The 24,310-nt window shown below is 50.4% G+C and overlaps 2 protein-coding genes across 3 annotated transcripts; one reads left to right on the top strand and one right to left on the bottom strand.

The window, feature by feature from the left end:
- Positions 1-279: 279 nt before the first annotated feature.
- Positions 280-17,387, bottom strand: LOC122393862 (transducin-like enhancer protein 4). The gene is made up of 4 exons (XM_043390285.1): positions 16,894-17,387; positions 11,297-11,394; positions 2,466-2,529; positions 280-1,437 (listed from the first exon to the last, which is right to left on the bottom strand). Exons 1-4 carry the CDS (start codon positions 16,942-16,944, stop codon positions 1,381-1,383), a joined length of 270 nt encoding a protein of 89 aa, XP_043246220.1. The 5' UTR covers positions 16,945-17,387; the 3' UTR covers positions 280-1,380.
- A 3,860-nt stretch (positions 17,388-21,247) lies between these two features.
- LOC122393861 (uncharacterized protein K02A2.6-like) lies at positions 21,248-23,822 on the top strand. 2 transcript variants are annotated; one of them, XM_043390283.1, is made up of 4 exons: positions 21,248-21,958; positions 22,643-22,894; positions 23,203-23,343; positions 23,600-23,822. In XM_043390283.1, the coding sequence occupies exons 1-3, from the start codon at positions 21,392-21,394 to the stop codon at positions 23,326-23,328; spliced, it is 945 nt and encodes a 314-aa protein (XP_043246218.1). In that variant the 5' UTR covers positions 21,248-21,391; the 3' UTR covers positions 23,329-23,343; positions 23,600-23,822. The 2 variants fall into 2 exon arrangements, with proteins under 2 accessions (XP_043246218.1, XP_043246219.1); XM_043390284.1 differs by lacking the exon at positions 23,600-23,822 and having other exon boundaries at positions 21,249-21,958; positions 22,643-22,739; positions 23,203-23,593.
- Positions 23,823-24,310: the final 488 nt, after the last annotated feature.

The raw sequence follows: 24,310 nt of genomic DNA, 5'->3' as shown, positions 1-24,310 counted from the left end.
GATATTGCAAAGCCATGCGAGGCGATGAAGACGTCCAGTCCAGGTGTTTGGAAAAGGATAGAACTAGAAACTGACAAGCATGGGGCAAAAAGGAAGGATAGTCCTTCCTCAAAACAAGGGTCACACTCACGCCTCATCTTCTGTACAGTTTCTTTTAACTTAGAGACATGTTAGTGTGGAGAGCAAATAGATATTATAGGATTAAATTGGACTTACTCCAAAACGACTTACTACTTACGACCGAAAACGATTCTCTTGTGGAGTAAGTCCAATTTAATCCTATAGTTTCTTTTAACGGTAGCATGGGTCGTTTAGAAATGTAGGTACCTAAGCATAATACCAAAAACATATCTGAATCGATTATCTCGAACATCATTTACATGAGCGGCAAAGCACTAATAAGCTGCGTCAAAGACGAACCCAATCTAGCCATCAATGCCAGCGCATTCCAGCTACCCAGCTAATTCAATTATCCCTATCAGTTTCCAGCAGTGGAGTCGCCGCTGTTATTTTCACACGTTGCGGCGTCATCAGCATTGTCTGGACAGTAATAATTACCACTCAGCTGATTAACGACGCTGGATTTCTGTGTTTAATTATCGTCGGTCTGCGACATCGTCGGCAGGAACAAAGTCGGGAAACTCCGGCGGGGACGCAGGCCGCCCGGCGGTAAATTAGCCCGTCTTTGAAAAGGATGAATTATCGTCCAGAAATATGCCGGGAATTATGGCTCGGAAACAGAGCTCACATCGGCTCATAAATGTCATTTGTGGGTATTAGAGCGTTGAGTTTTATTGGAGTAATTAAACTAAGTACCTAAATCAGCGCCGAGTGTCGTCACGGGATGATCTTTGCAGGGAATTAATCAATGTAGCTAACGCTTCTGTATCGATCAACAGGGGGCCAACAAGTGGGGATGTACTCAGTAGTGGCCAGAATATGGGTAGGTATGCTCTGTCGGGAAAGATGAAAAGTAAATCGTGTCTTGTGAACACTGGAAGGAATCACTGAGCAGTGACAGAAAAATTCAGCTCTCATAGTTCAGGTGACAGTGGTGTTTGGAAACACATCTTCGCGCTGGTCTCATTCAGCGGGCGTATGACCGTCAGAGAAGTGTGTAGCATCATCTACGTTACGGAGTGGACGTCACAAACCTAATTATGTGAGTTTTGAGTGTCATGTTCTGGAACGTGTCACCTTCTGGCGTCACACACGCCTAGATTTGAAACGAACATACTAAAATGTGCGAAATGCGGGACATGTTAAGTGACACGAACTAAGATGTTGTCAAAAGCTGTGTCACTATCGTTTGATTGTCCACGGACTGAAGTGTGCCACATCTAAGACTCACAGACTGCTGAAAGCTGCCATTTATGGACGTCATAAACTCACCTGTTTGTGCATTTCCACGTTGAGTCCATAGGACATCTCGTAGTACTGAAACAGACAGCGGCGAGACATCAGTTCTGTGCTGTAAGGACTATGGAACCGCACGTTAGCTACTAACTAACTAACACGGGCTAAATATCACAATTAAGTAGCACGAAAATTATTTTGACGGCGTATCGTAATACACTATATGTAGTACCTATGCGAATAATGTTCAATGCATTGCCGAAACCATCACAACACACTTTTAATAACCTGTTGACACGTCTCCAAAAACAGACGCCAACCTTGCCCCAGGCCCTTTGTCCCTCCCTGTCTCACTCCCCCTCTCCAACCCACCTGACGTGACCCAGGTAGGCCCCCTCCCCCTCCCCCCTAACTCTAATAATGTTCCGACGCCCACCGACCGCCGCCGACACCTCCCTGACAGCGCGAATTAATAGTTTCGGCCAAGTTTTCTCAATCACGGACGAGCCCTGTATGAGGTCTGGGCGCCGAGCCCGGGCACGCCATCAAAGTTATCTCGAAAACTGATGCTCGGTAGCAATTTCAATAAATCAACGTCGAAATTTATCGACGAAATCGGCCTACCGAAACGGCTCCCCAGTCGGCCGTCCGGTGAACGGGGCTTGGCAGCCGGCCACGGGACGTGATGAATTTGTCAGCGCGGTCTAGGGGAGCGGACTCGAGACGTGCTACATGCCACCGCTTATGATAACTGCCACTCTGTTTTTGTTGTCGTTGTTGTTTTTTTATTTGCATGTTGACAAAAAAGAAGTGGCGGCGGCGATTATGTCACAAGAGAGTGAGTGGCAGTATTGGCCGTGCCGGTTCGTAAGCAAATTTTGATTTTTTTTACAGACAAAAAGTTAGACGTTACATCGATTATATTTTACCACAAAATCTTAAACAATGGCGGCAGTCGCTCCTTTTCCCAACTTTCACAAACCCTTCCAACACTCCTGTCCCACACTCTCTATCGTCCACTTCCCAGCAAAACACCTTCTTACCTTCCTAAGCTCCACAGTCCCGCCCCAACCCCACCTCCCACAGTCCCCAAAACCTCGAACACTCACCATCACATAGTGGCGCTGTATCTCAATCTTTTCGCTGGCCAGCTTTTCGCATTCCAGCTTCAGGCTGCGGAAGAAAGAGAAGTTCTCAGTCAGCGTTCGCCCATCGTGTTCTGGTCGACAGTTGACAGACAGGTACCATCATTATACTGATGGGATCGTGGCCGCGAAGCAACACAATGAATGGCGAGGCTCAGAGATGGACGAGTGCACAACAGCTGACGTTTCTTCACAATGGAGGTGCCCACAGACGTTCGCAGCGGAGAACAGACATCAATGAACACGAGTTTGGCAGCCCGGGTGGAGCGCAGCCAATCAGAATCATCGTGAGCAGACGCACAGCTGCGGGCAGCAGTACTCGGGGATTGTGTGAACAGGGCATATGGCGCGAGGTGGGTATAGTGTTCGCTGGCGTACTTCGGTTCTTGTTTAGAGCTCAGCTTAGTGCAGATTGAGCTCGCATTAATAAAAACTTACCTGCCGCTTGGTTGCCGTTTTGATGGAGAAGATATGTTGAAATTGACATAATTTGACCTTTATAGCCTTTATAACATGAATCATGCAAAACATCAACAGCATTGTGCTTTTCAGTGCTTTCCATTTTTATCGAGGCTCAAGGCTATAAGTAAAGTTAGATTATGTAGAAGAGCTAGAGACCTTTCGTTTTTCTCACAGATAATGACGAGTTAGCAACAAATACAAATACAATAAGAATATTTTAATTGTTAATGTATTGTCACTGTCTGTGAGAAATGGTAAAAACTATTAGTTAAGAGCTATTTTGCTTAGAGTCAAAGCGCTCTATCGGTTCGGCTCGTGCTATGCCCGTTTGGAACACGCCTCAGTAGCTGGAATAATCGGAGTAGCGCGATTTCCCCATCGAGCACGGGCGAGTGGAAACGAAAAGAATGGAGGAGGAAGGGGAGAGATGAAAGTGAAGGAGCAGGGGTGGAGGATTCGCGCTACTCAGAGGATTTGCGGAGGGGATCTCACGAGGGGAGAAATGAAAAACCTTTGTGGATACACGGAAAAAATGGCCAATCAACGGCCTCTCAGGACTGTCGGGGCGATTGATTAAAGCGGTAGTGACAGCTAGGGGAGGGGAGAGCTCGAGGTCTGTCGGGGAGACGCGCAGCCGATGAAGTTTGTCATTAGAGAGGAGGGCTAGGGAGGTCTGAGGAGGGCGGGTGTGGCAGTGACGAGGGAGTTGATAATGCAGGAACATTTAATTGGACGCGCACACACTGGGGAATTTTTTCCTGAAATGTTGTTTGCTAGGGTTAGGAGCTCGGTGACGGTGCAGTAATAATGTAGCCGCTCAAATAACCACAACCGTGGCACCATAATCAATGACGAGCTTTCGAGCGTTGAAAAGATGAGGGAGGGTAGCAATGACAATACAAAATGTCAAAATGCGTTTGTCTGAATTTAACGAAAATATATGAGGATTTGCACTGTCAAGTGATATTCTTTTTAAGGTACCCAATACTCATCGCACACCTACAAAACCTCAGATAATCGCCCTTTAAGTGGCGACTTAATTAAGCATTTTGGGTGACAAATACAAAGGCACCGAACTGATAACGTAGCAACTTGACCAAAATCCTCCCGAAGGCGGCTATGAATGGACTGAGGCTTCAGTAAATCTGAATGGGCGGCAAACATTCTAAAATAGCACTCGAGCCCCGGGTACTCGAAGCGCTAACAGCATTACAGCGCCAATTAGCTATCAATCTCGCCTGCTACGTCATGTGAACAGCAGAATCTGACGCCGTTCGACAGCTGGAGCCTGCCATTCACAGGGGCAACAGTTGCGCCAGGCTTCTCAGGCGCCAAACTCACTGGATTGCGTACGATCGCACCACGCACACAGCCTGTTGAACACGTCGTATCGTGGCAGACGAACAAACTGTAGTTGGTCAGCTGTTCACCAGGCGGCGCCAGTGTCATATTGACACGCCCGACCGTGCCGATCTTGCATACCAATACGTTTTGAGAAGACACAGTTAGCCATCAATTTGCCAATTTGGTCCATGGCTGCCGCCACTGAGAAGCAGGCACACCAACTTCAGCAGAACCCTGAACACAGTGAACAGTAAATATCTTCATTGATAGCCGCATTAGAGATTCCCTGCCGAAGACAAAAAAACCTTCCAAATGTGTCTTGGTTGGGCATAAACGTACGTACTTCGCCATCATAACCACACACCGGTAATCAGTGAGTCTTTGTCATGCTGCGGCGGTTGAATTGATTTTCCGATCAACGTCAAAGCATGACTCAATAAGGCTCACGATAGCACGGATTACTCACTGGGCGCCCCCGCTGAGGCGGACCCGTTCTAATAATCACCCCCTGCGTTCAAAGCTCCCCCGTCGAATGCGACACACTCGCCCTCACGCGGGTCCGCCCGGTAACCAGAGTCGGCGATTAGGGTGTGCCGCCACGACCAATCACGTCCACCCATCTCTATTATTCACGCGCCGCGGCACTGGCGAAGCGACTGTGACGTTAGCGGCGCAGTGCTGCCGTGCGCGCCGTCCGCCACCATCGTCATTTGTGCCGTAAACAAATTATCCCTCGATGTAATTTTCATGCCGGCGTGCTCCCCTGGTTGGGGTCCTCCCCCAGCTAGGCATCCCGCGGGAGGGCGCGTGCAGGCGGCCGTCGACGCGCTCAATTAATACACCGCCGCGCCGCCGGGTAACCCTTCCAGTTTCCACTCAGCGGCTGGGGACCGCGTGGTCGATGAAAAACTCGCGCGTGGTGGTGACAGACCCGCCGACGGGCATCGGAGGCGCCACGTCGGCGTCGGCGCACCCACGATGGCGCCCGCAGCCACACACCCCGGGCGACCAGTGCTAGGAGCGTACACCAAGAGCCCCATGCAGTGGTGTGCGCTTCCCGCGGTCGAGTGGACCCGCAGCGGAGCCGACGAGGCCCGGCATCGAGCGCAAATGAGATGCCGCTCGGAAGAGGGCACCGATCGATGCGCGCATCGGCCGGAAAATCATCGGGCGTGTCGTTATCGACGGGAGCCACGGTCGACCGACGGCCGCCGACGAGCCGACCGACCGACGGCGGGCGACACGACGCCCCACTACGGACCGACGACGGGGAGGGAGGGGGGAGGGGGAGAGGGCAGTGGAGAGGCGGATCGGACGGCGGAGGGGCCATTCTGATGGAAACTGATCCGGTCTCTCCACATTGTCGGGTGGCGCGGATGAGGGGATAGAGTTTGGCAGGCAGAGGAGGGGTAGAGGATGAAGAGGAAAAGAGCAGAGCATTGGTGTGACAGACTCTGCCAGAAATGCGGGCTGACCAAAGAGATTCAGTGGCGAATAAAGGGATTGTGGAGCCGATCCGGCCCCGTTCAAGAGCACTGAACCGTTTCACAGAATCCATCGAGCGCCGCCCAGCGCAGAGAAAGAGATCAAGAGGTCCCGAGTATCACAGAGTCTAGCCGAGTATCATACGAGTCTAGCCAGGGGTATCGCTCGTCGATGGTAAGTCTCTAAGTGGATTTCTGTCTAGAGAACTGGGCAAGTGGTGACCGAGTAAGAGACCAAGACGACGGCGTGAGAGGTCATAGAGCATCACCACGCTGCCACGCACTTTGAGCTGGGACAGCCACAAAGGGCTTACCAAAGTCTGCCGACTGCAGATGAAACCAAAGTGGCCTCAGGATCTCCAATGAGACCAAAGTGGCCTCAAGATCTCTGCGAAACGACTTGGGGACACCCTCGGGGCGGCCCACGTCGCCAACTCGACATAATGGCTGGGAAACTTTCTAATGAGGTGGGCCGCCACCGGACCGGGCGGCAGCAGTCCCCGGATTGAAGTTGGCCGCGCTCGTGGGCGCCGGGCGGAGAAGTTTCAGCAATGTGCGGTGACGGAGGCGAAAGGAGATTGGGCTCGCAGTTGAGTGACGAGGACTTGATGAAAGCTGCTCATCGCAGGCGGTGTTACTTTACAGGTGGTAAAGTTTTTCGTTTTCAGATTTACTGGCGAAATGTTTAACGAATTTGACTCATAACTAAAAATCCACAATGTTTCAAAGTAGCTCTATAGACTTCGTGAAAACCAATAGCTGCGGTTCGTTTTTCTTTGTGAACATGCGTCACAGTATTGAAAATTTGCACCTATAACTTCTTTGCAGTTGGTTGTGGACAACTTTGTGGGTAACAGGAGCGGTAAGCATTGGTAATTTATTGATTATGTAAGGCCACGTAGGTTGATCCGTGCTATTGGAATATTGCGTAGGAAACGGCATTGACCCTTGATCGTGCCTCGCGTGAACCCACTGATCTTTGTGCCCGTTGCAGTAGGTGAACTCTGTGACTACATAAAATGTCAGATAAAACGTCAACCAGACAGCAGAGCGACACACCAAATGACATACGGAACCGCAAACAAAATGAAAGACGGATGGTCCGCAATAGCCAGAAGTGAGGGTCCGACCGGCCTAATGGGTGGCGGAACTGATGTTGGGTCGTGTCATATGACGTTTGTTTATTGCACTTCGACGATAGCGGCGCTACATCGACAAAGACTCCGACGAAAGGCGGCGGCGCAGGGACGACAAAGACGCCGCAAAGGCGACAAAGCTGACGCACAGCGGCGCTGGATCGTTACTGGCGCAGACGATTAATCACAGCGCGGGCCCGCGACGGCCATTTTGTGGTAAATGCGACCCAAAGAGACACGGCAATATGGAAGACATATGATCGGAGAGGTGACGAAAATAGTGGATAATCTTACTAATCACCTGCACAGGTTAGTTACGATTAGATTTTGCTCCGAAAGTAAATATAAAATGGATAAACCTATGTGATACAGTTTTGGTTAGACGGGAGATCAATAGGAAAACAATGATACCTAAGTGATATGGTAATTCAAAGCCGAGCAGTGTGTCCGTGGATAAAACAGCCTGACGTCTGCCTCTGACTAAGAACATGAGCTGACCAATTATCGCAGGAAAAGTGTCGACGTTTGCTAATGAAGCTGTTGCAATCAGCTTTCACTCTAGCTTTACAATTCTCGCTAATTCATCCACCAGGAGTCACAATTAACCTCCTCTACCGAATTATTTCTGGAGGTAAATCATACCCGGCCACTGCCCTGGGGCAGCTATGGTTTCCATTCATATCGCATTAGTTAGTGGCCACATCCTGAGTGACGGCTGGATCTACAGATCCCCAGTATTGAGCCTTGGTGCCACCGCCTATACTAAGCCAAACGCCACCAATAAGGGCGAGCGCTTCTCCTGTATACCACAAAAACCCGCCCCTATTGACCATCCACGCAATGGGGTGTGTTCGGGCACCCGTTGTCCCATGCGTTCGCTGCGGTGTGGCACAAAAAGCACGTGCCACCTTATAGTTTATTCAGGGTAAATACGGTGTTCAAATATGGATGCTATCGACTTACGTGCCTGTTAGCCAGGCCACAGTGGCTTTCATATGCCGTGGGGGAGGTGGTGGGTGTGCCTATAACGTGCCTGCGTTACGGGAGTGGGAGGAATATAGGAATTGAGCTTAATGGTTGACAAAAGTACCCGGTATCGGTATGTGGTACATAGTTTCTACATTTGTGTCAATGCATATCATTTGGTGACTTGATGTCAGGTTCAGAGGGCTTTTGTGTATAAGCGGCCAGAGCAAAGTCAATTAATTTTAAGCGGTGCACTTACCGTGGATACACTGATGCTGCATTTACATCATGACCAAACAATTAATAATGAGCAATTAGCTGCCACGTGTCCCTGTTGCCAGCAATATAAAGCTGGCTCCAAAGCGCATTTCGACGACCTAACCTAAGACACGAGCGTCCCTTTGAGCGCAGCTGCAGCGCCGAAAAAGACGATTTCCTCTTGAAGTCACACTTCGTGTAAAAGCATCAGATTAGACTTAAATATCGGCTAACATCGCGATTTTCCTGAGTTGTAAGCGCCGGACAAGCTGGACACGACAAGTACCAGCTTTGTGGTAGTTTAACATGATGATAAAATGAGGATAATGTGATAATGATAGGAAGATAACATGGACAAGAAGATAAGTCGTGTATCTTTGTTCGAAATCGGATCCCGCTGAATCTGAGTTTTAAGAACGAACAGCCGAGTTTGTCCTGGAAAACCAGGTGGGTTTAACCGATGTGGGGCAGTGACGACATGTCTAATGTTGATCTGCAGGAAACGACACCCGAGTATACACTGCGATCCCCACTCATTTAGCTCACAAAACGCGAGATAAGTTAAGTTCAAAGCCAATCGTTCATCACTAAAAATATTCCTTGTCCAACCCGACGAAAAAAATGACAACGACGAAATTACCATTACATGGTCGTCTACCGAACGCAATTTCTGCATCACTGAATACCGGATATTGTGAAAGATTCGGGCAAAAAATTGCTCTGGAGTCCCCAGTCGACTCTGGAGTCCCCAGTCGACTGGAGTCCTTGGGGACTCCAGACTCCAGAAGCGACTCTGGAGTCCCCAGTTATCATCCGATCAATGCTCGCATTGTGGCCGCTCGTTCAACTCCAGAAAAATGTAGATGACAGTGTAAATGATGCTTGATGATGCTACATTTATGCTACATTCAGCATCGTCTATGGTGCTAAATGTTAAAGGGAATAACAGTGCCTAGAATCTTAGGTCTATCACACAATCAACAAATTGTTCGTTACGGTTTAGATGCGATTTACCTGCAATTCAGTCGGTTCCAACAGTTTCTATGCACCTTTCGGGATCATATAAAGCGCATATGTTCCAGTTCCTTTTCTACGGCGGGGCTCCTTCAAAGTCCTTGACAGCCAAAGTCATTGTCATAAAGCAAGAATCACATATTTTCCCAGAGTGGTAAAACATTCGGCAACCTTTCCCCTAGCCCATGTGTAGCCAGCCCTAAACAGCCTTGCCGACGGCGGCGAGTCATGTCTGACGAATAAACGAATCGCCGGTGACACCGCACCACGAGGATAATACGATTGTTACAAAATGGTGACACTAATCCTCCTGTCTTGCTGGTGAGCTCACCTGCGACACATGTATCGCCGAATCGTGTGGTTGGTTTACGAGCCGGCGCAGTGGAATTCGGTAATGACACAAGTCGGAAGCCAGCATCACGAACAGACGGTGTAGGACACGGATCAAACCTTGTCATGGGCGCATTATTTGTAGCAGGGAAATCCAGCGTTAAAACATCTGAGACGACGGTTGCTGGGTTGGTCATAAGCTTCCACACTTGACGTACTTTTACCTTTATCGTCGAAAGTAATACCTTCGGACAAAATGTGATTATCTGTTTAACAGATATACCATTACTAAAATGTCTAAAATAATACCGGCTGAAGCGAGCAAAACGACCTCAGTTCGAGCTGCGTTGACAACATAAAATTTGCAACAGCTAACGACAACGTTGTCGCTGAGGCCAACATGCCAAAAACAGCTGGAGCTATTTCCTCGGATCGGCGCAAACTTGCACCGGCTTTTCTGACAGCTCAGTCTTGGGAGAGGAAAATAATTCCCTCAAGACCCGTGGGAGTGTTGTCACACACAAGCACACATGAGACACAGTTACAGACACACTTGTCATCTAAGGAAAAGCCTCAGACGCCGACGGCACCTCCAAGGCCGTCTTAGACCGCCAACACACCCAACAGTTTTCAACCGACCCGCAGAAAATCGGCCTCATAATGTCCGCTCCAGCTTCTCGATTAGTTACTCTATTATCGGACAGTCGGCGGTTTCCAGAGGCCGAGCCACGTCCCGTGATTAACGAGTCACTTTGGTTGCGAGGCGTTCGCTAAACACCGGCTGTGTTGATGGATGACCGCGGCTCGGGCGGCGAACCACAGGCGACAACGGTCGGCCCCCGGGGCGGTGCTCACAGACACTTGGACGCTAATGTGGTGGCGGGGCGCCGGGCCCGTTCGGGTTACACAAAGGGCCGCACGGCTGTCACCGCCGGCGGTCGATCATCGGATAGAGGAGAGAGTTGCGGAGGGAGAGAGAGAGGGGAGGGACGGTAGGACAGAGATCGATATTAGGGTCGACACTGCCACCGACAGCGCCGATAATTAGGAAGGGTAATCAGCAAACACACGTGCGCTTGTGAGCGGTACACTGCCGATATGACGCGGTTTGAGAACCACCGAACGGGTGAGGTCACGGGGTCAGGCGCCCCGGCGGCGGCGTGCTTTGATAAACACCCCCCCCCCCTTCCTGGCCACTCCCGCACGTGCACCATCAGCTGATGATCCGCAGTGAGGGACGCTGCTGGCGGATCAAGGGGGACACACAATAGAGAGCTAAAGCCGCTTGAGTTACTGGCGAGGGTTTGTAACAGCTATGTGCAGGCGTCCCCCGTAGCTCCAACAGCCCGGCAAAACAGGCCTGCCGTCGGCCAGTTCAGTTATCTAGTATCTACCGACAGGAAATCTGCGCCGAAGGCCGGATGAGCTCATCAAACACAAGTGGACCGGCCGACACAATGTCGAGTGGAGCCGGCGATTGCGGTTATACCCATCAACAGGGCCGCCTGAATCGGGCCGCCGCCACTGATGTGGTCCGCGCGTCGAGTTTAGTTGCGGGCACGACAGTTCGAAAACACACTATGACACGGTTCGATGAGTCGGCAAATCAGCTCACAGCGGAAAGCGACCTGTTGAAACACCTAATCACAAATCTGAGTCATTAGCTTCAGACCACTGCGCTCGCCGCTACAGTGCAGTGACTACGAACTGAGAACTTGAAACGGACGTTTTACGGCTGGGAAACGCACCGCAATAGAGTGAAATGTCACCACTCTCGTCGGGGAAGGGAAACGGCACTTACTTGTGATATTGCGCCTGCAGAAATGAGAACTCTTCTTTAATTCGGTCACACGAGTCTGAGACAGTGAATTTGAACGGCTGTCCCGGCTGCCCAGGTGCCTGAAAAGGTCAACAAAAGGTCATCAGAGGTCAGAGCTTCCGTAGACGCCTTTGATACCGAGGCAAGTGGCTTGCTCAACAAACATACTCACAGGTATTCACATGCATAACCAACGTAATAAGTGCATTGGAACTTGTCAAGATATAAACAGCCTTATAATTCACTTTATTGAATCAGCGTTGGCAATATCAGTGGGAAGAATCACTTCAGCGAACAAAAACACGATGCTATAGCTATTCAATTAACCACAGCACAGTATCTTACACGGTAGCCATTACTATTAATCAGCGCGGCGGTAAAACAGTAGCGGAACTATTGGCAATAAAAAATTGCACTGGTGTTGGCTCCAGTGGCATCGCCTTTAGGTAGCAAATTCTGCTACTTGTTTGATAGCTCCGTCAACTAGCTTTGTTTCCCTTTTCTGATAAGACAAAGCCATCGCAACGTTAGTCACAAAGCTGTCCGATCATCATGTACATATTTGTTCAAGTATAGGTACTTAGTTCCACCGAATCGTGAAGTCAAAAGAATGCATGACATATCGTCTCCTTTGTTCTAAACCTCATTCGGGGTATATTCTGAAGCGTAGCATAAACATGTTCGTTTTGTTAGATGCATAAAATTCGTCTTAACAAGCTTCTGTTCATAGTCAGGCACATATTTTGTTTTGTAGTTGAAAGTTTTCCTATACCTACCTACCTCGATAAAATGTTTTCCTACTGCCAGTATACACACATTGCATGAACTGCATAAAGCTTTTTTTTAATACACTACATCCAAAGACGAATCTCCGAAGCAAACGGCAGTATTATATCTGATATCCTACAGCATGGAAAAGGCAGCTGCACAAAACAAAAACACACTTAAATGTCATGTTAGCGCATCATCTAGGAATAAATATATGCTTCGCTTGTTGTTTAACTTTGTCATTAATAGTAGGACCCACTAAACACTAAAAAAGACACATAAAAATCACTTTGTATGCGCTTGATTAATTGCCTATACCGCCTATACGACATAGTTTAAGTACCGCCGAAAATTCATTTGCAATGCTTGCAATACGCATTGAAATGAAAATTTGCCTCTGACAATATATTACTCAGTTAATTTGTATGTTCAATTCAAAGCCCATTCAGCAGCCTACCAGAAGTTATGAAGACGCCTATCGCAGCTTTCTCAATTCCCTGTACCCGGTAACATTTTTTCATCACACGTTCCTTGGCGTGACAGTGAGTTGGAAAAAGTAGCCGAGAAGCCCGTCATCGCCGGGCGATACGTGCCCGGGGCGTGTTCAGGTCAAGCCCCACATCCTTGTGACAACTGACCGGCCACCGTTGACGGGCTTCCCCAAGGAGGTGCCAGGGGTCCCCCGAGTTCTGCGTCAACGCCGGCAGACAATCAGAGCGTCATTCAGAGTGTCTGATGATTACATAATTAAAGAAGTACAAATTAAGAAGGCACTCACAGTAAATTTTTATCAGTTAGGTACCAAGTAAACAAGGAACAGGCGTCATCAAAGTAAATAATCTACTGTTCAACTTCACAAATAGAAAGTGCGCAATTAACTAAAAACAACCTTGCTACCGAAACAAGTGGTTAAAAGTGACCAATGGCATGATTCATAGTTCATGTTTTCGATTCATTATCAAACAAAACGACCAAGCTTTTCTTCAAGTGGACGACCATTTAGGACCCTTATCGTGTTTGCCCAGCGTATACAACTCCACGGCGCTCGGCGTCCGCTGCAGCCATTAGAGCCAGGTTCGCGTGCGGCAAACGGTCAGTTAATGTGACAATAATTGCTTCTGCAGCGTCCTCTGCCAGTGCGTCACTCAGCTCGGAGCCGCATTACGACTGTGTTGCCGGCTGGCGTGACTGTGCACAGTCAGCGGGCGACAGTGTGCACAGTGCACTGTTGCATGCAGCCGTCAGCAGTGTGCACATGGTGAGAGCTGGATATGCACGCACAATGTGCATGTGCGCTCGTTTTTAGTCACACTCAGAACGCTGTGGATGGCTCAGGCCTCGATGAACCTGTCAAATTTAAGTTTCAACTAAACATATCTCGTCCCATTAACTACAGAAACTAGAGCTATAGACGGACTCTTAGAGCTATAGACGTGTCTATAAGGGCTAAAGACCATAAATGGACATCGCAGAAGTTTAATTTAAAGGAAATTGTGATTGTTAAAATTTGATAATTATTTGCTCATTTTCTTATCTTACTGTTATTTTTTTCTCAGCAGCTGGCTCCTACAACTTAGCTATTGCATTTGCTTGCCACCGTTGCAAACCCTCTATGCTACATAGGGCTACACTATGTGACCACTCGAGTTCATAAACCCTCCACCGGTCACCAATTAACGCCGATTTAATTACCATCACTCAGTGTGTGCGCCCCTGGGGCGATTTGGCTACCTCGGCCACGGCACTGTTGGCTGCCGACAGAATCCCCGGGGGGTATCGGAGCTCCCTCGGCTCACCGGCGGTACAGCTGCCGGCCACGGTGGCGTGTGTGTGTTTGTGTGTATGTGTGTATAGGGGGAGGGCAAGGGGGAGCCGGGAAGGAGAGTTTTTGTGCCCGAGTTGATGGGACGAAATGGCGGCGGTGGCGATGCGGGCTGTTGTCGCTGATAAAGGGCGAACTAAAAGAGTGCCTCGTCATGATTTTGACAGCTCGAACGCTGAAATCACTTAAGTGGGGGCTGAGGTCTTTGTTTAAGCACGCATCATGGGGGCGCGCTTCCAACGCTCGATGTAAAATCGATATGAAATCATCGGTAAATCGATATGAAATCGTTGTACAATCGATACGAAATCAGCGGTAAATCGATACCACCGCGGTGTAGCGGGAGGATCAGAGCAGCAGCTGTGTGTCATTGATCGGTGCTCTTTGATTTGTCATTGATCGGCGCTCTTTGATTTGCCATTGATCGGCGTCCTCTAATTTGGCGCCTGTGGCGTGGAGCGACCCAAGGGGCTCGGTAAAGAGCGACAGGAGCTAGAAGATGTCCCCGGCCGCACTGAATCAGCCGATGCATTAGCCACCTTAGCCTTCAGTCAACGTTCATCGCGTAGGTATTTACCGATAGTAAACAACACCTATGAGCGCGCCAAGAATCAAATAAATATAGTTCCGACTACTGGAGCTTCATCCAAATTAGCCATATATCTGATGCACACCAACAGTCGTGCATGACGGCATGGGCTGACTTCATTCTCTTTGATTTATATATTTTAAATCACTTCTGCTTTAGATATAAAGTAATTGCTTTTTAAAAGTATTATATAGAAACAAGGAAACATGAATTAACTGAGTTCCACTTTTCGGCACGAAGTCCTGCACAAGTCTTTTCTTCCAAAGCACTACTCCATGCTGACCACAAACGCTGCAAAGCCATCACCAGGCGGCGCTGGCCATTTCTGCCGTCACTTATGCTAGTTCCGTGTGGCGGTCTTTCCAAGAACGCGACCTACGAAAGGAAGCCCGTAAAACCCTAAGGTCCACTGGATGGCTTCCGCACTGCACGGAACACAGTCATCAGTGCCAACTGTCGTTGAGAGCCCATGTCAAACATTTGGTTTGTCAAAGCGTAACCATAATGTGGCGTAGGGTACCTCCGGTTTGGCCAAAACAGCGTGACTACTCAGTGAGTCAGTGGGGACCTGTCGCCGATCCAGCAACAGATGACTCTCGGATCCGCGCCGTCTGGTCTTCAGTATCGAGCTGATTAGTTGCCAAAACTGCTGTTTTTATTGGGGAGGAGGCTGGCTGGGTGGTGTTGGATAGAGGTAAACGTATTCACAAGAACACTTACACTGGACAGCACGTTATCTGCCTAAAGTACTAATAGTTCCCTTCATTCAGCGCATTATCTGCTCAGCGCTTATCAGTTCGCCACATATTATTACTCCAAGCTGAATGCAACGCACCAGAGTCCGAACTGAGCTGAACTGGAACCATTGGACTACATCATGGAGTCCGGACTGATCTAAACTGGAGCCATTGAGCCGCAACAGAGTCCGGACTGATAGGAAATGGAACTATTGGACCACCTCAGAGTCAGAATACTGAGCTGGCGCATTGGAAGCGCGCAGTTCGGCGCGCATTTACATCACGCATTTCGATGACCAATGGTATGTACTGCGATCCATATAAATACTCCCGTCGGTTACGGGTGGGGGTCATTGAGTTCGATGAGATCCAAGCGGCGAGTGCCCCAGGGGAACGACATGCATCAATTTCGTGTGAGGTACTGATATCCGCTCATCCAAGCTCAGATCTATGGTAGTTATAATGGAGATGACTCGCCAGAGACAGTGGAGGTCGTCGCTACGCATAAATTGCATTTTTATGTGGTCAGGTATATCAAATTTGAAATACAATCCTTCACATATAAAACGACAGTCAAATAATCTAGCCTAACATCATAAAACAACAACAGTGTTAAAAACGGTTTTAAAACAATGTTAACACATCTACCTATCATTGACCTCTGTGCGCCAAAGCAACGCTGGAATATCTGTTGCAATTACCCAATTAAATAATCACGCTTTTAATTATATAAAAGAGGTTTCCAGAAGTTAACAACGACACATCAGTATTTCCATTCAAAACCTCCTTCAAATGTGGTCTCTGAATTAAATCATCAGCGCTGACAGGAAGGCTACCTGACCTGACCTGACCTGACCTCGCTGGAGGGGCTGTGACACCCCGTTAGGCCACCGCGCGCTGAAGTTTTGGGCTCACTCTAAGCAGGGCGAGTGAGCGGGTTTGGCAGCTTTCAACTCCTTCATTCACGTGTTAAATTCTGAATAGCAATTAGCACCTGCCAAATCCATTGAAATCCATTTTTCCTGCTCCTTTGTTCTCGTCACAAACACATCTCTTTTGCAGAAATAATCTCCCCTTTATCCGTAAAGTGAGCTTAATCACTACCGACAAGCCACACCATATTGCAGGCAAGCCAGCACTGAGCACGGAAACCTCTTTTCTGCAGCTACTTACTCATTTACAATTGCCTGACCACAGAATTCATAAACAAGTCTGGGTTTAATCGCTGTCTTCCGACAAAGCATGTAATGATTAACGCTGAGCAAATTCGTTAAATGGCTCTGTCTTAGCATGCAAACGTCGCCTTATTAATGTTTGCCGCCACTCGGAATGAGCCCTTGTAATTTACCATTCGTGACGACAGTTTCCCACACATTTCCATCGTAGCAATTGTTTCATCACAAAGTTATTTACAGCGGGCAATTACTAGCTTGTCACAAATACCTACGAGTATATAAGAATGGACCGGTGGGTAATCAATGATCATTGATCAATGATCATTGATCAATGATCAACCTAGCTCGTACTCATCTGACAACTGAAATCTACATCTACTCACTGCCGGCAATGTTGGGGACGCGGGTTAGTCTGTCAGGTATATGGGGGAGGGTAAGGGTAGGGGAAGTGGGGGGGAGTAGCGGGGGAGGGGTCAGAGGTCACTCACCGTGTGCCGCGCGGCGGCCGCCGCTGCCGCTGGGTTCATACCGGAGAACATTCTCCGCACACACGCATCCCACGCGCACGCCGCCTCACTCTATCGCCGCACACTCGCTGAACCGACCACCAGCGCCGCGATACACACTCGCACGTGCCGGCCGCCTGAGCGCGTCTGACGCCCCGCCGCCGCCGCCCGCCAGCCGCCGCCGTCGGCGCTCAACAGCTAACCGATTTGCCCAACACGTTTACTTGCCCACTGCAATCAATAACATTTTATGCGCCCATTTACGGTCTACAGCGCCACCTATTGATTTCAAGCCGCACTACCGCATCACTGGGGGCGCCACCGCCGCCGGGCACCGAGGCCCTCTGTTGGCGTTTCCGCACCCGGCGGCGTCCCGCTCGCCGGGCAGCGCCGCTCGAGTTTCGTCCATTACTGGATGATACCCAGGAAACATGCATAACGTAAAAAGAGGAGGCTGCCGCCTGCGGCTGCGGCGAGCCCATCCTGTTACCGGCCAGATCATTACCGACCAGTCAATGGTCATACAACCACGTGGGGTGGCAACGGCCGGGCGCCAACCGCACCACGGCGACTCACCCACGTGGGGTCTGACGGCGACCAATCATACGCCCGCTCTCAAACCACCAACCAATCAGCGCGCCGCTCTGCGGCCGAGAACCCCACGTGGGGCTGCGCGGGCGGCCGGGTGTTACGGCGGTACCGCTCCGCCCTCGGGGCAGTTATCGGCCGCCATCCCAGGCGCTGTATTGTATTGTATTGTATTGTATTTACGATCATGGGCGATCCACACATCGCCGCCGGTCGCCGGCAAATAGGTCGCCGGGGGCGGGACGCGCGTGCTCGGGGGCGAGCGGTGCCGGCCGGGGGATGAAGGCGGTCGGCAGAGGCCTTTGATCCGGGCGGGATGGGCTAGTATCTCGCCGCTCTGGGGAGGATCATTACCGTGAGCAGAGCGCGGCGCTCATAGGCGACGTGTCACACTACAGTGTTTAATTACGCAAAGATATGTCTGCAGAGACTGCAGGAATAGCACTCAACGCGCCAATGTCTCGGAGAGAATTTAAGTGACAGAGTCTTGTGGTCAATTATGGGAAATTAAGAATTTCCGAGGATCTCTTAGTGGACACAGCGCGTAGGCCGTAGAGCATATGGAGATAATTGAGATATCGTCTGGTTACCACCTCGACAGCTGTCCGAAAAAAAAAACATAACCCGCGTTAGCCCGGAGCCCCCTCTCACACATAGCCCCCTCTTTTTTCTCTCTCTCTCTCTCTCTCTCTCTCTCTCTCTCTCTCTCTCTCTCTCTCTCTCTCTCTCTCTCTCTCTCTCTCTCTCTCTCTCTCTCTCTCTCTCTCTCTCTCTCTCTCTCTCTCCCTTCTCACCTCACTCTTTCACCCAATATTTCACCCTCTCACCCTCTCTCTCTCTCTAGAATCTCCCTTTCCTCTCTCACACCCTCTCCCTCTATCTCCTCTCTTCCTCGATATCCGCTGCCAGTCTGAGACCATTCCAAACGCCATCGAGGCACCCGAGCTCGTTCAAAAGGCGCCGGCGAATCGTGAACGCGTCTCTTAGCGAGCGACGCCCGCGGAAACTGCGATCATTGGGGCACAAAGGCCCTGAGGTCAAAAGGAGGATTATCTGACGGCCCGGCGCACGGCGGTAGACACTGGACAGAGCCCTGCGCCATGAATGCTGCCCCCGCGCCGCGTCTGTCTACAGCCGGGTGGTCCAGCGGCCAGTGGTCCCCGGCGGCCCGTGGGTGGTCCGCTGAGGTCCCGGGTGGTCTCCGATGGATGGTCCCAGAGGTGTTGATCAGGGTGTGATTACAGGTGTCGTGTGTATGAGGACAAGACCGTGTTTTCGTGACGGCACTGGTGTAAAGAGGCTGCAGAAACATAGAAAAGGTGTAACATCGCCCAGCGAGAGCAAGACACGCGGAAAAGTGGAGCACTACACCCGGTGAACATCTGCCTTTTTGATCGGACAAGATAACTGCACTGGTAGAGTCAAAGTGGTCGCGATAAAAACTTAGCCTTTGATCTGGTCGTTATCTGATAGATGCGGATTCATTGGCACGACGACAATGTCTTTTTCGTGGTTAGCGTTTCCTTTTGATGATTCACGACGAGGGTCGGTACCGTTGTTGGTGACATCAGAGGTCCATAAGGACAACATTGTCAATCGGTGTTTTGTTTTTTAGGATGGCACGATTATGTCGTGGGTGATGATCAACTAAAATGCCTCCAATTTTATGATAGCTTTCCGACATGTTTTCACAATTGCAACAGGACAATTACGGCGTCATTCGTTGGGTTCATTTCATTATAGAGGGCGACGTGTCTTTCCTCAGATCTTCCTCAGACAGGGGGGGGGGGCAGATTCTGCCCCTCCCCTGTCTAACTTCCGAACCGATGGTTGTAGAAAGACGGGGAAAACGGCAATCGAAAGCTCTCAACAAGGCGGATCTTAAGAGCCCAATTTTTTTTTTTGTTTAAGTAGGTCAGAGGTCAGGTCAACGTCAGGTCAAGGGTACAAAATGCAAGTTTCTACAGTATCGGCCTTGCACCGTAGTTGCCGAAGAATGGACTGAAACTGATTGCCCAAAACGTGTTCTTAGACTACCAAGACAATATTCGTTGCATACAATGTCACTCAAAGGTCAAGGTCAAGGTCAGGTCAGGTCAGGTCAGGTCACCAAAAACAAAATATAGAAAAGGGCATGTGCGACACATGTTTTATGGGTCATTTTACTCATAGAATTCAATAGGCACACTCAATAAGTGATATGGACCACCTCTGGATGAATTTCAGGTCGAGGTCAGGTCAAGGTCAGGTCAAGTGAGTGTGATGGTTTGAGTGTCACTGGGCCGGCTTGATTGTAGGCCCCTGACTGCGGTCTATGACCCGGGGCGCTGGGTCAGCTGAGTGGCGGTGTGAGCGTGCCGACCGCCGGGCCGGAGCGGCGGCCGGCAGTCTGGAGTTGGACCGGTGCCAATAAAGGTCCGTGCTGAGCCTGGATGTTACAATTGGCGACGAGGTGAATATCGTGCTATGGAAGATGGCTGAAGGCTTCAGTTTAGCCCCATTTAATTTACGCGAAGATGTGTGGGAAGAGTGGTTCGAGAGATTTGAGTTTTACTTGGATGCAAGAAATGTGACTGACAATGGCAAGAAGAAGTCCTACCTGCTTTCACAATGCGGTAAGGATACCTATTCTGTGTTACGGAGTTTGGTGTCGCCAGGCAAAGTCGGTGACAAATCGTACACAGAAATTGTGACTTTGCTCAATGGTCACTTGAAACCTCGAACGTCTGTGACTGTGGCTCGATTCAAATTTAACACGTGCTGTAGAAAGGAGGGCCAGTCAGTAGCAGAGTATGTTGCTGAGCTGAGGAAGCTGACTGAGCACTGTTCTTTTGGAGAGACCCTGAATGAGATGTTGAGAGATCGTTTGGTATGTGGAGTGAATGATGCTCAGATGCAAAGGAAGTTGTTGTCGGAAGAGACACTGACGTTTTCTCAGGCTAACCGGATTTGTCTGTCACTAGAAGCGGCTTCCAGGGACGCCAGGATCATCGGAGGACAGGAGAGCACCGTCAACGAGATCTCTGTGCCGGGTCGGGACGTGACGCCGGGTGGGATCAATGAAGTGCACGCCGGCCAACGCAGTCGCGGTAAGCCATGCCACCGCTGTGGCCGTTCTCATCCGGCCCAAACATGTCGCTACGCCAGCTTCAAATGTTTCAATTGTGGAAAAATTGGACATTTAGCACGCCGTTGTGTAGTCCCCAGAGGGAGCGGAGAACAGTCTCAAACCCGACGAGTGGGAAACCCAGACAACCAGGCTGGTGGAAAGGGACCCTCCCAGACAACCAGCCTGGTGGAAAGGGACCCGCCCATTTCTGACGAGTCTGATTCTGATTCAGATAGGATTCATACTGTAGTCAACGCCGTTCAAAATGCGTCTCAGCCGGTCATTGTTGATGTTGATGTCGAGGGCACAGTCATACAAATGGAGGTTGACACGGGCTCGGCTGTCTTGCTTTTGAATGTGAAGACGTTTCAGGAGATACATCCGACTCCTGAGTTGAAGAAGCCAAAGTCTGTCCTCAGAACCTACACTGGAGCCAAGATTCCGGTCGTGGGTGAATTCATCGCGGACGTGAAGTACAACAACCAGGCGAGATGGCTTCCACTGGTGGTGGTTGGAGGAGATGGACCAAACCTCCTCGGGCGCGACTGGCTTGGGAACCTGAAGCTGGACTGGTTCAACATCTTCTCGGTGAGTGGAAGTGATGCTGTCACGGCTCTGAAAGAGAAATACGCTGAAGTGTTCAGACCAGGCCTGGGTGAGCTCAAGGGGGTGAAAGTTAAACTAGACATTGACAGTAGTGTGGCTCCCAAGTTTTATAAACCGAGGCCGCTACCTTTTGCATTGAAGAAAAGGGTCGATGAGCAGCTCAAGCGAGAGATTGACATGGGTGTGCTTGAACCAGTTGGACATGCAGCTTGGGGTGCTCCGATTGTACCGGTGTTAAAGTCAGACGGCAGTGTCAGAATCTGTGGGAATTTCAAGCTGACAGCAAATCGTGCCATTCGTGTTGACAAATACCCACTTCCAAGGATAGAAGATCTCTTTGCCTCACTGGCGGGAGGCAAAGTCTTCACCAAACTCGATCTGAGCCAGGCCTACCAGCAGTGCGTGGTGGATGAAGACTGCAGAGATGTCCTGACGATTAACACTCACCTTGGACCTCTCAGGTATCGACGCCTGGGCTTCGGTGTCAACTCGGCGGTGGCGTTGTTTCAGCGAGAGATGGAGAAGTTGTTGAATGGTATGCCTGGTGTCTGTGTTTTCCTAGATGATGTGCTCATTACTGGGAAATCCCAGAACGACTGCTTACAGCGCACATCTGCGGTGTTGGAGAAGCTGCAAGATGCCGGACTCCGTGTGTCGGAGAAGAAGTGCAAATTCTGCGTGGACAGCGTGGAGTACCTGGGGCACAGGATCGACGCTGAGGGCTGTCACCCCACAGAGGCGAAGGTGAGAGCCATCCACTCTGCGCCAAGTCCCAAAAACGTGTCCGAGCTGAAAAGTTTCTTGGGCATTCTGAATTACTATGCTCGTTTTCTACCAAACCGATCTGAGGTACTGTCACCATTGCATGAGCTTTTGAAAAAGGATGCTTTGTGGGCCTGGGGACCAAAGCAGCAGAGTGCTTTCAATGAGGCAAAAACGTTGATAACGTCGGAACGAGTGCTGGCGCATTTTGATCCAACCGTTCCTCTTGTGCTCACTTGTGACGCATCCTCTGTTGGCATTGGCTCAGTGCTCTCACACAGATACAGGGATGGGTCCGAGAAGCCAGTGGGGTTTGTTTCACGATCGCTATCCAAAGCTGAGCAGAAAATGAGCCAAATTGAGAGGGAGGCGTTGGCCTTGGTGTTTGGCGTCACGAAGTTTCACCAGTATTTGTTTGGAAATGACAAATTCATTTTGGTGACTGACCACAAGCTACTGGTCAAACTGTTCGGTGAGCATGAAGGGATTCCGGCGACAGCATCCGCAAGGATTTCGAGATGGGCGCTACGGTTATCCGCGTACAATTACACGATTCAGTACAGATCAACGACGCAGATAGGACATGCCGATGGTCTCAGCAGATTACCCCTTCCCGTCTCGAAGGAGCGTGACCATGAGGTGTCTGAGATGGTGTGTTTGTTGCAGAGCTTGGAGGAGGAGTTTGCATTGGACTCCTCCCGGATTGCTGCGCTGACGTCTCGGGACACTCTGCTGAGTCGGGTGCGGCAGGCCATAGAGACTGGTGAGTGGCCTGACGAGGAGGACATCCGCTCATTCTTCCACAGGAGAGATGAGCTGTCGGTGATCCGCGGAGTGCTGCTGTGGGGCAGCCGCGTGGTCGTGCCTGCCAAGGCACAGAAGCACGTTTTACACGAGCTACATGAAGGACACCCTGGGGTGAGTCGGATGAAAGCTGTGGCGAGAACATGTGTGTGGTGGACTCATATAGATGGAGACATCGAGCGATTCGTGCGCTCTTGCGATGGGTGCCAACAAACCAGGCCCCATCCTGTAAGAAACGAGCTACATCAGTGGAATTGGCCGAGAAAAATTTGGTCGCGAATTCATGTCGATTACGGCGGGCCTGTGAATGGGAAGTATGTACTGGTGGTCGTTGATGCAACATCGAAATGGGTGGAGGTTGTGTTGACGACTTCTACGTCCAGCGCTGTTACCGTGGATGCTCTTCGTTTGCTGTGCTGCAGGTTCGGCCTCCCGGACACCATCGTCTCGGACAACGGTCCGGCCTTCATCGGGGAGGAGTTCCAGCGGTTCACGAGGAGGAACGGCATCCGTCATGTGAGGACGGCTCCTCACAGGCCGGCAAGTAACGGGTTGGCGGAAAGGTACGTCAAGGAAGTAAAGTATGCGCTTCAAAGATCCACTTCCGGAACCATGTCCGTCAAACTTGCTAAATGGCTGATCAGCTGCCATTCAACACCCAATGCAACAACGGGGGTAACGCCTGCGTCTATGATGTTCGGTCGAGAATTAAAGACGAGACTGCAACTTCTCAAACCGGACTTGGAACGGACTGTAGAGCAGCAGAAGGATAGACAGAAAGAGTACTATGATATGCGTACTAAAGGCCGTCAATTTCAGGTGTCCGACAGAGTCTACGCCAGAGGCTTCGGGAGCGGACCGGTTTGGTCGCCCGGAGTGGTCGGCTCTCTCCTCGGTGCAACGATGGCGGAGGTCCGGCTGGACGATGGTCGACTGTGGCGCCGTCACTTCGATCAGCTGCGGTCTGCGGGCGACTCTGCTCCGAAGAATCGCACGGAGACGGACGTCTGCGACTTCGGACGGCTGCGGGGGAGGCGGGACCTGTCGGGTGGCGAGCCGGACGAGAGTTGGCTGGAGGACGATCAGCGGGAGGATCCCGTGGTGATCTCGGACCGGAGACCGGCGGCTGACGCCGGCCAGCCTGAGCAGAGCTCGGAGAGTCCCGGAGTACAGTCGTCTCCGGCTGCTCGTCTCCCCTCTGGTGCGTGCGTATGTGCGGGTGATCAGACTTCGAGTGCGCGCGCGTGTACAGGTGATCAGAGTCAGACTTTGAGTGAAGGGACTGCCACGGGCGTGACTCAGGATTCTTTGGTGTCCCGAGGGCTGTCGGGCTCACTAGAGAGAGCGGAAGGTGTTCCGTCGGTCACACTGCGTCGATCACAGCGTGAACGACGCAAGCCGGACTACTACAGACCCGGTGCTGGGTAGATATGTGTTAATGAACACTTGAGACTTCTGTGTAGCTGTTGTGTTCTTTTCGTTACTGAGCCAGGAATGGTGTTTGTGGTTTGTTTGTTGTTTTTTTTTTGG

Source organism: Amphibalanus amphitrite, unplaced genomic scaffold (genome assembly GCF_019059575.1).
Source record: "Amphibalanus amphitrite isolate SeventyFive unplaced genomic scaffold, NRLGWU_Aamphi_draft 000559F_arrow, whole genome shotgun sequence".
Taxonomy (NCBI): domain Eukaryota; kingdom Metazoa; phylum Arthropoda; class Thecostraca; order Balanomorpha; family Balanidae; genus Amphibalanus; species Amphibalanus amphitrite.
This window is presented reverse-complemented; position numbering and strand designations above follow the sequence as displayed.